A 10000-nucleotide genomic window follows, 5' to 3' on the forward strand; every position below is an offset into this window, starting at 1 on the left:
CACAGGTGTGATAGAGGACACAAATCATGACATCACAAGCTCCTTATACATCTGTATGTATAAGGAGTAAAAAAATACTGAGATATATCCAGAAAAAAAACAGATACATGTCATTCAGTGGACCAGCTAGGGAGGATATACAGCACATACTGAGAAAATTACAATAAATATGCAATTTCATCCAGAAAATACACAGAAAAGAAGAGAGATAAATAAAGGCCAATATATTTCAAAATGAAGAATTCAGTTGCTTATGAGCCTCTAATCTTTATGGCCATTATTTGTTTCCATAGAGGGGAACCTCATACAATAGATTTACAATAATACATTCTAAAACAATAAAGAAAGCAACCATGTAAAATGAGTGAATTGATCAAACTCAATCTGCTGTAAAGATCATGTCAAAAAAGCTCCAGAACAGCTACTACACAGACTTTGAGGTGTGGTTGTTCAGTCAACTGCTGTTTTCAAGTTCAGAAACGAAATGCGATATTCGACATTTGAGCCAACATGACCAAAAAGTCCTTGCAGTGTTTAGAAAAACAGAAATTTCAATATCTGCAAATTCCATGACAACTGAGCATGACGTTCATGCACGCTCGAAAGCTCTAGAAAAGCTACTAAATGGACCCTGAGGTGAGATTGTTTTGTCAATATTTATATTTGTTACAATTATAACTGTAAAGACCTTAAATTGACAGCATCTAATCTGTAAAAATAACTGTTCATCTCACCTCTAACATAAAACCTTACCCTAAATTTTAACTCCCAAGAGACACATCAGATCCTGTGAAATATATTTTGGATGATTATCAAAGTATGGAGGTATAGAAACGCACACATGCACACACAAGCACACATACACACACGCCTGCCACTGTATCCGCTGCACAGATGGTAAAGGCAGCAGCCCCTTCACACAGACAAAGGGAAGGTAATTCTCTCTGCAGGACGTGAACAGAGCTGGAGCTGGAAAAGAGCAGCACACATCAACACTCCCCTCCCTGTTTCCTCGTCTCAGCCCCAGGCCAACAAACATCACAGGAGTAAACTGACAATGTGTGCGCGCGTGTCTGTGTGCGCACGAAATGTGTGTGTGTGCGTGTGTGTGTGTGTGCGTGCGTGCTGCTGAAATAGGCTTGAGGAGGAGAGACGGGGAAAAAATAAGAGAAGAGGGGAGAGAGGGAGAAAATGAGGGAGAGATAAAATGAAAAAAAGAGAGAGAGAGTGCAGAGAGGGAGGAGGTAATAAACAGGATTAGTGCTTATCTTTACAGCACTGTGTGTGTGCGTGTGTGTGTGTGTGTCGTGTGTGTGTGTGTGTGTGTGTGTGTGTGTGTGTGTGTATGTGTGTGTGAGTTTGTGCGTGTTTTGCCTGAGGACAGAGTGACTGACTCCGGCATTACCTTTGCCAATGTGTCTCCATCCCCAGGTATCTCCTCTCTCTGGACTCCGTTTGCTTTGTGTGCACTGGTACACAATGTACTTTATGTGTGTGTGTGTGTGTGTGTGTGTGTGTGTGTGTGTGTGTGTGTTGGGGGTGGCATGCATGCGCCTCTGTTAAAACCACAGTTACTCTGGCTATATTCTGTGTACTTTGAGGGTGTGAGTTCACAGGTGTGTGCAGAGGTGAAAGTAAATACATGTACATATGTGTGTCTAATGATACAGTAGTGAATCTGTGTGTGTGTGTGTGTGTGTGTGTGTGTATGCGTGCGTGTGTGTGTGCAGCTGCCTGAGGATAAAGAGCATACTCACCTCCTTGTTGCCGCTGCAGTCTGAATTGCCAATAAATCTAGCTACAGAGCATGTGTGTGTGTGCACATGTACATCTGTGTGTGTGTGTGTGTGAGTGAATGCTCAGAAGGTGGGTTTAGTTGCCATTATAATGCTTGTCCAGCCAGGTAACGCCATTGTATGTGACACTGTTTCTGCTTGTAATCTCCTACCTGACCAAAGCTAACAGGCTGCTTCAGCGTCTCACTTTCACTTGATGGGGAAGGAGGAATATATTTAAATAATCAGGGGTTTGGGTTCATGGCTGATATTATGCCTCGCTGCTTTTGTAAATGAGCATCTGTGTACGGGTGCCTGTGTGCAAATAGCATGTGTGTGTGTGTATGTTTATGTGCGAGCGAGTGCGTCTGTTTTCAAAGACATCTGTGGACGTCTTGGTGGATTGTTCTTGTAGCAGTATCCACCAGCACTATACTCTTCTTCACCCGAGATGAATAGAAAGACAGAGAGAAAAAGAAAGCAGGAGATGTGTGTGTGTGCTTGTGTGTGTGTGTGTGTTTGCATGTGGCTGTGTCTGCATACAAATGTGTGTATGCTTGCGTGTGTGATGGATAGAGGGCTTTATGAGAGAGGAATAGGCTAATGACCAGGTCTCCAGAGGCAGTAAGATTCCTGGAGCTATTACTGCCGGAGTTCATAATGGCCTCTGTGCTTGGCCTCTTTTACACGCTGCTTAATGGGGGATTCTACAGTCCACCGCCAAGTATAACCCACCCAGAGAATACGCACCGCTGTGTGCTTTGACCCCGACATTACACACAAACACACACAGTCACACAGGAGAACACAGAGAGCAGCACATGTTCGATCAGAGGTTGTATCTTCTCTCTCATGCACCTGCAGCAGTTGTACACACACAAGCTCATGTGTACATTTTACAGTTTATCACTGTTGCTCCCTCCCTCCCTCTCTCTCTCTCTCTCTCTTTCACACACACACACACACACACATACAACCTGTATAGGTCATAAAGGATGGAGGTGAGACACCCACCTCAGAGAAAACTCAGAGTGTCTGCCTGAGCACAGCCAAACCATAAATCATGTCAGGCTACACTCTGCAGACACACACACGCACACACACGCATACACACACACACTCCCCCTCTTTTCTCTTGTGTAGGTTTGAGCGCAAGAGAGAGGGATTTGGGGATTATAGGAGCCTCACTTTTTTCTTTTCTTTTTCATTGCATCCTTCAGTACTTGTTGTTTCCATAGAGAGAAAAGTAGGGGGCCGCTAATCTGTGTGCATATGTGTGCATACGTGTGTGTGTGTGCATTTGTGTACAAATGTGTGTGTCTATTAGGGTGCCAGTTTGTATTTATGCATGCTTGTGTGTGTGTGTGTGTGTGTGTGTGTGTGTGTGTGTGTGTGTCTTTCATCACTGAATGGATCTCAGGGAAAGACTTGAAGGAGACAGTCTATTCATTGAGGAAAATATCAAGGCTGTTTGGTGTTACTCTGTGTCTGGCATCTTAGAAATGCAAGAGGAGGAGAGGAAAGAGACAGGAGAAATAAAAAGCGAGAGGAGGAGGACGGACAAGGTAGAAATCTGCACTCGGAAGCGCAAATCGATGCAAAACAGCTGTTAAATAGCTGCAAAGTGGAGCAGCTGCCTGGGAGACAAGGAGAGAGGGATGGGGAGATGACGGGGTGAACGACCAGGAAAGAGACAGATAGACAGAGACAGAGAGGCCCAGGGGACATGTTGAAATATTAGACTAAGAATAAGACTAATATTAGACTCGCTGAGTGAGCAAAAAGCATATGAGAGCAGATGAATGTCATTAAGATGTTTAAAAATTGAAACTTTACATATTTCCGATTTGGGTAATATATCAAGGAAATCATACAAAAATATTACAAGCATTTTCTCATCACATAACATGTAGCATTATGCGTATTAGAAAGTACAATCATTTAAACACTCCTGATGTTATAATGGAGAGATTTTACTGGTAAAAACACTTTAAGGCAGCTACAATTTTTTCTCTTTTCATATGATTATGATTAAGTTATGTACTATACTTAAGTTTTCAGCCATTAAAGTTGCACTAATCAGTATTTTCATATTAACGGTAGGTGAAATAACAAAGTGTAATGTGAAAGGTGTCACTCTTAGTATTGAACTGCACTCCACAGCAGACAGTTTTCAACCGACTCTGGAGTTCCCCTCAGCTTTTTAGTATCTTTCAGTTCATTGTTTTAGTTTTATGGCACTCAACACCACTCTTATCAACCTCATTTTCAGCGGCAGCAAGAAGTTCAGCACCAGTGCTGGTGAAGTCACGCAGTTAACAGCTAAAGAGCCTGATATTTCCCTCAGGAGCTGGTGGAGAACAAAACTGAGCTAGAAGGAGAGCTTATATTAGACTTACATTCATCAGGTTGCAAAAACCATGACTCCTAATGAATGCTTATGTTGCCTCGTGTCTGTTGCTGGATATGTAAATGAGCAACAGTTTGCTTACATGTTCATCATATCAACTTTATATGGTGTGGTATAGCATATGTATTTGCAGCTTGTTTTCCTGCACCCAAGTGGAAAAAAGCTAAAAGCTTAAAGTTTAATGAAAATACAATTTTGAAGTACGGTACTTGGGTATATCCATGAGATTTCATAGTTTCTCTTCAAATATAGTAGTTTTCCACCACATTACAGCTCCTTTGCAGATTAAGACTTCATTTGTTAAAAAAAATACAAGCAGCTCTTCAAATAAGATGTTATAGGGGTTCCCAATGGCGCAAAGGATAGGATGCCGATCATAAACCAGGGTACATGTCCTCCCACATCTCTCACCTCATCTCCTGTCATATCTCTACAGTCGATAATGTAAATTAGGAGGTTCGGAATGAAAAGTTGACTATTATCGTGGGCATTGGATCAGAATACATGGAAATAAAGCCAGGAAACTTCAGTCCACTGAATTTTTAAAATTGTACTTATGAACATAAAGTGAGAAAAAACAAACATGGGCTGTTGAATCTGAAAGAAAACAAATACAAGATTAAAACTTAACATAATAAGTCAAAGTAGTCTCACATGTCTATCTTAAAGAATAAGGATGAATAAAGTTCTCAGTTAAGCTAACACGGACATAGGATAAGGACTAAAGAGTAAGATAAATTCCTCTGAACCAGAACTGCCGCCCCATGCAAAGGTGACAGAGTGAATGAGAGGGAGTGCAGTCTTCAAATAAGGAGTGATCAGGTGAACTTAATCAGGTAAATGAGGATTGACAAAGAAAGAAAACAAGAGCCAATTAGTGATGAGGAAAAGGAGAGGAAATGAAGTGAGGTAAAGGAAGTGAGGTAGGGTGAGGAAAGGAAGTGGAAAAATAGGGATCTTTACTACAAATAAAGCCTAAAGCCTACAAAAATACTAATAAGTATAAATAAATAAAATAACAGCCAGTATACAGTGATTAGACCAATAACATTAAATACTGCTGTTGGGCGTTTTTACACTGCGTTGCTACTTTTATTCAAGCAAATAATTTAAATGTTGTTCAACTGATGATGACTACTATTACTATTTTTTATGTTAATGTCAGTATAGAAATTGTATAGTTATTATCACCAGCGGCACCAACACAGTAATACTAGTATTGTTATAATGATCTTAATTAGCCTGGTAGTCCTGAGCTGCCCAGTGTGATGTGTACAGTCTGGCAGAAGGAGGAGCTGACTTGAACAGATCTGATTGTCTCCAGTGGACAGTAAACATGTCCAGGCTGTGAGGTATCAGCAGTCTGGGGCCACATCTTCCTCCTCTCCATCCCTCCATCTCTCCAGGGAGCATCAGTGGAGCAGGTGCTCGCCCTCCTCCTCCTCCTCCTCCTCCTCCTCCCTCCCCTCTCACACCCCGCCTCTCTCTCTCTCTCTCTCTCTCTCTCTCTCTTATACACACACACACACACACACACACACATACACACACACACACAAACACAAGGATGCGCAAAAACCGAGGAATCTCTTGTCTTTGGTGAGGCGGTAAGTTGTCTATTTTCGGTTGTTTTAGTACAAAATGTCTCAGTGTGTGCTTTGCTGTAGCCTAAGGTTTTTCATGTACGCGTATCCACTGCTTTGAAAGTTAACATGACGTTGAATTGTTGAATTATCACTTGCTTTTTGCTTGGATATCGTCTGTGGTGCCGAGAGGTGACTTTATCTGATGACCTTTAAACAAACAAACAAACAAAAAATCTTATTTCTATAACAGCTTTACTTTGTCTGTAATAGTTAAAACTCTACCTACTCTTGTCTACTTTGTGGTTTTTTCATTTGCTGTGTTACAGCCATCATAGTTTCGTTTTGGTAATTGTGGGCAGTCACCAGATCTACTGTACGATCTCACATTGTAAATTGCATCTGTGTTTGTCCGCCTCAGACGGACTGTTGGAGGAAGTGAAATTCTATTTTTATTCGAGGCTATTTTTAGATGAACAGCAGGGCACTATAATACCTAAGGTGTGCTGTGTATGAATCAGTCGGCAATATGTAATCTAACGAGTTCAGCCTAACTGATAGTGTGAGGACAGCAGCACGAAACAACTTCTGGTTACCACTTTCTGAATAAGACGTCTTAAGCATGTGTGACAACGACTTACAGTGGAGCTAAAGCTTGTATTTAAAATGAAATGAAAGCACAAGCAAATACAATGACTTATTCGCCCCCAAGAGTATTTTTTTATGTAATGAATCTTCGTGAAGAGCACATTACATGCTCTAATGTTGAAGCTGGAATCCGTCACTTCCTGTTTATGCGGTATTATCTGTGTGTCTTGACGCAGCTGGAGAAGGTGCGGCTTGTCAAGGTGTTTGCGGCTCCGAGTCTTTCTTGTCAAACTTGTCGCTGATCAAACACAGCTCCTGTTTGCTCCTGGCAAACTTAACGGACAGAAAGACAGACCTGAAACAACCCCAGTTCCCCTTGTGGTGGTTGTCACACAGCACCCATGGGAGTTAAGTTAGAGAAGTCGCTCTTTAATCCGGGACCTTTAACAGCGGCTGTATTGTTTGGCTGAGATAGATGCCGCTGGGCGCATTAGCAGCAGTCAAGCGGATCACGTCGCTTTTGTGTGTGTACACAGCTCGCAGGTGGAGTTCAACAAACACACACACACACACACACACACACACACACACACATACACACGGCTCCATGCGCCATGTGCTGCTCCTGACCTGCCGTAGACCAGCTGCTCAGCAGGGGTTACTGAGTAAACCTCCAATCTCTTTAATTACCCCCTTCTCATATAGATAGTGTAAACTCAGACTCCACTGCTCTCACACCCTTCATGGCTTCAGATTAACTTCACTGTCTTTATTTCTTTAAATTATAAAACCACATTACATTTATTAAGACTAATTAATTACTATAATATTTCTCTAGTAGTGTGTTGTTGGTGCTCAGTAGTAAATCTCTACTTATTTGATTCTACTCAATGGCATTTTTGATCTCATCATTTGAGCTGCAACAAGTGGTCATAAATCAATCAGTAAATTGACAGCAACTCTTCTGATCACTGATTAATGGTTTATTAAGTAAAATCCCCAAATATTCTCAGGTTTCAGCTTCTCCAAGTTGAGGATTTGCTGCTTTTCTCTGTTTTGTATCTTTGTAATTTTAATATTCTCAGACTAGACTTTTGTATTGGCAACACAAGACATGTGAAGACGTCACTTTGGGACCTTGGAAACTGTGGTGGATATTTTTCTCTATTTTCCTGTAGACCAAAAGAAGTTATTAATTGAGGACATGGTTCATTCTTGACCCTGGAAAGAGAAGTTGAGAAAACAAACTCACCACAAGGAGTATTGAACAGGTATACGAGCTGACACATAAGACACATGTGTTGACAGGCTGCTTTCTTCATTGCTCAGGTCTAATCTATAGCAATAATGTCTGAGGAAATAATCCATAAAAATCTGTAAACTTAATGTTCTCAGAGACCTGGCCAAACGGTATCGGCTAATCTCTGATTTCCTGCCCCAAACTTCACTTTTCAGTGTCTCGACACTAACATCATTGTTTAACACAATACTGTTTAGTACTACACCAATAGTTTACCTTAATTACACTTTGCCCTTTATACCTACCCAACACCTGCCTGACGGGCCCGTCTGTGTGCATCTGCTAGTCTGTGTGTCTTCATACACCTTTGTGCATTGAGAGTGTGTCTGCTGTGTGTTCTCCCCCCTCGTGTTTATTCAGATGGTTGAGGTCTAGCCACCGCGGTGTCGGCACCTGGTGAGCAGAGCCAGCCCGGGGCCAGAGAAGGAGGAACTGTAGCTGTCAACTGTCTGACACGACCCTCTGTATAAACCTCCACCACCTAGGCTGAACACACACACACACAAACACACACACAAAAACCTGCGGGCAAGAGTCAGACGCAGCCAGGCGCCAAAACAAACTGAGACAGAATAAGATTGGTTTGCCTCAGATTGTTTTATCTTTTTGCATCATCTCCGTATCAGAGAGGCGAGACGGAGCCACACGCTGCAGAAGAGATCGATGACACAGAGGGGAAAAACAGAAATGTAGCCGACGTGATGGGAGAGGCTGTCGAATGAGGGGTAGGAGACCGAAAAGGAGATACTGAGGAAATGACAAGGCAAAGAAACGATAACGCGGACAGATAAACAAAAGTCTAAGGGTCCTGAAGCAGCTGCTGTTTATATCTTCTTTCTGTATCTGACAGACGGTGACAAGATGCTCGTAGACAAGTGCACTGATTAGAGAAATAGAGAAGAGGTCACTGAAAGAGGAAAAGTGCCCCGCAGCCAGGAGGAGGTGGAAGTGAAGGCCCGAGTTTAAGGGAGGAGAAGAGAAAAGCTTTTCCGATCTTTCCGACTTTGCTGACAGCCCACATTTCTGAGCTAAGCTCTGGCGGTAATAATTTATAGACCTTTCACCAACATCTCCACTCTGTTATGACTGCACAGTAAACATGGCTCTGCTCTAGCGGACACACTGTTTAATATAAAACAGAATAATGACTGCTACACTTCCCATATTTTCTCCATTGTTTTTTTTTCCCGCTGTGTGCCACTAATTCTCTGCTCCAGTGTGTCTTTCAGTATGCTTCCTATTTGTTTGTTTTTTTCTTCGCTGGAGGTGTTGGTTATTACAGTACGTGGTTTTTCTGCTCCATTTATCCCAGGACCATAAATGTGTGCTGGCTGTTTGGTCCCTAGGGGTCACATGCATACATTTTGTGACGCACAATACTCGAGTCCTGAGTCAGCTGATTGTATATATGCTTATCTTTGAATCTATTGTACAGGCACATATGTGTATGTTTGTTGATGTCATTGCTTATGTCATTTTTTCTGGCATTCGTGTTCATTTGTGTGGCTGCTTTTGTGTTTGTGAGCGTGTGAGACGCTGGAGCAGGAGAGCATGTGCGTTGTTTATGGATTGTAAGGAAGTGTTAAGTGTTTCTGTGAGCTGCAGAGTGACTGGAGCTAGTAAAGCCATTTAGCAGCCCCTGGAGTAACCCTGGAGACTGCTGTGTTGACGCCACTCTGACTGCTATTACAGACAAGTTTAGGAGGCTGTAAAACATTTGGCTACTTTTCCTCTCTCCCTCTCTTTCTTTCTTCCTTTGTGTGTGTGTGTGTGTGTGTGTGTGTGTGTGTGTGTCTGTCAGAGGAATTTGAAAAAGTCTGCCAGCTATTGTAACAGCAACAGTAGCTGGTGTAGCTATTAGAATCAGCTGTAGGAGTCCAAATAATAATGTCTTAAAACTTAAATGGAGCATATTTTGTTTACAGTCCGTCTGTGTGTGCTTGTGTGTTTGCGTGCACGCTCATTATTAGTCTAATGTTAGGTAACTGTTCATAAACACAAGTGAGATTAGTCAATGTAATGTCTGACTGTTCACACAGTAGCCGACACAGGAACACACACTCAGACATGCCAATGTGATGAGGGTTAATGAGTAGGTAGTGTGTTACAACCTCTCCTTCCATCCTAATGACCCATCCTCGCTTACACACACACACACACACACACACACACACACACACACACACACACACACACACACACACACACACACACACACGTGTGCGTGCACATACACACACACAAATACTCACAGGCTGTTTTAATGAGCTGACGGAGCAGAGCAGGTCCCCCCCTGCTGTCCTCACAGTCCCCCTGTGTGGTTTGTGTTTTTCTGTTTTTGTGT

At 42.3% G+C, this 10000-nt stretch overlaps 1 protein-coding gene across 4 annotated transcripts in view; it reads left to right on the forward strand.

Annotated features, from left to right (window-relative positions):
* Positions 1 to 5701: 5701 nt before the first annotated feature.
* LOC137182904 (genetic suppressor element 1-like) overlaps positions 5702 to 10000 on the forward strand; it is a 22962-nt gene continuing 18663 nt past the window's right edge. Inside the window, exon 1 of one of the 4 annotated variants that reach the window (XM_067589488.1) lies at positions 5702 to 5792. Coding sequence is in view for 1 of the 4 variants with exons in the window: in XM_067589486.1 (XP_067445587.1) it covers positions 6832 to 6880 (49 nt within the window). In the remaining 3 variants the exon portion in view is untranslated. Of the gene's footprint in view, positions 5793 to 6602; positions 6900 to 8014; positions 8698 to 10000 lie in introns of those variants that run through there. The other 3 variants (XM_067589486.1, XM_067589489.1, XM_067589490.1) reach the window with 3 other exon arrangements.

The sequence above is a fragment of the Thunnus thynnus genome, chromosome 5 (genome assembly GCF_963924715.1).
Source record: "Thunnus thynnus chromosome 5, fThuThy2.1, whole genome shotgun sequence".
NCBI classification, from domain to species: domain Eukaryota; kingdom Metazoa; phylum Chordata; class Actinopteri; order Scombriformes; family Scombridae; genus Thunnus; species Thunnus thynnus.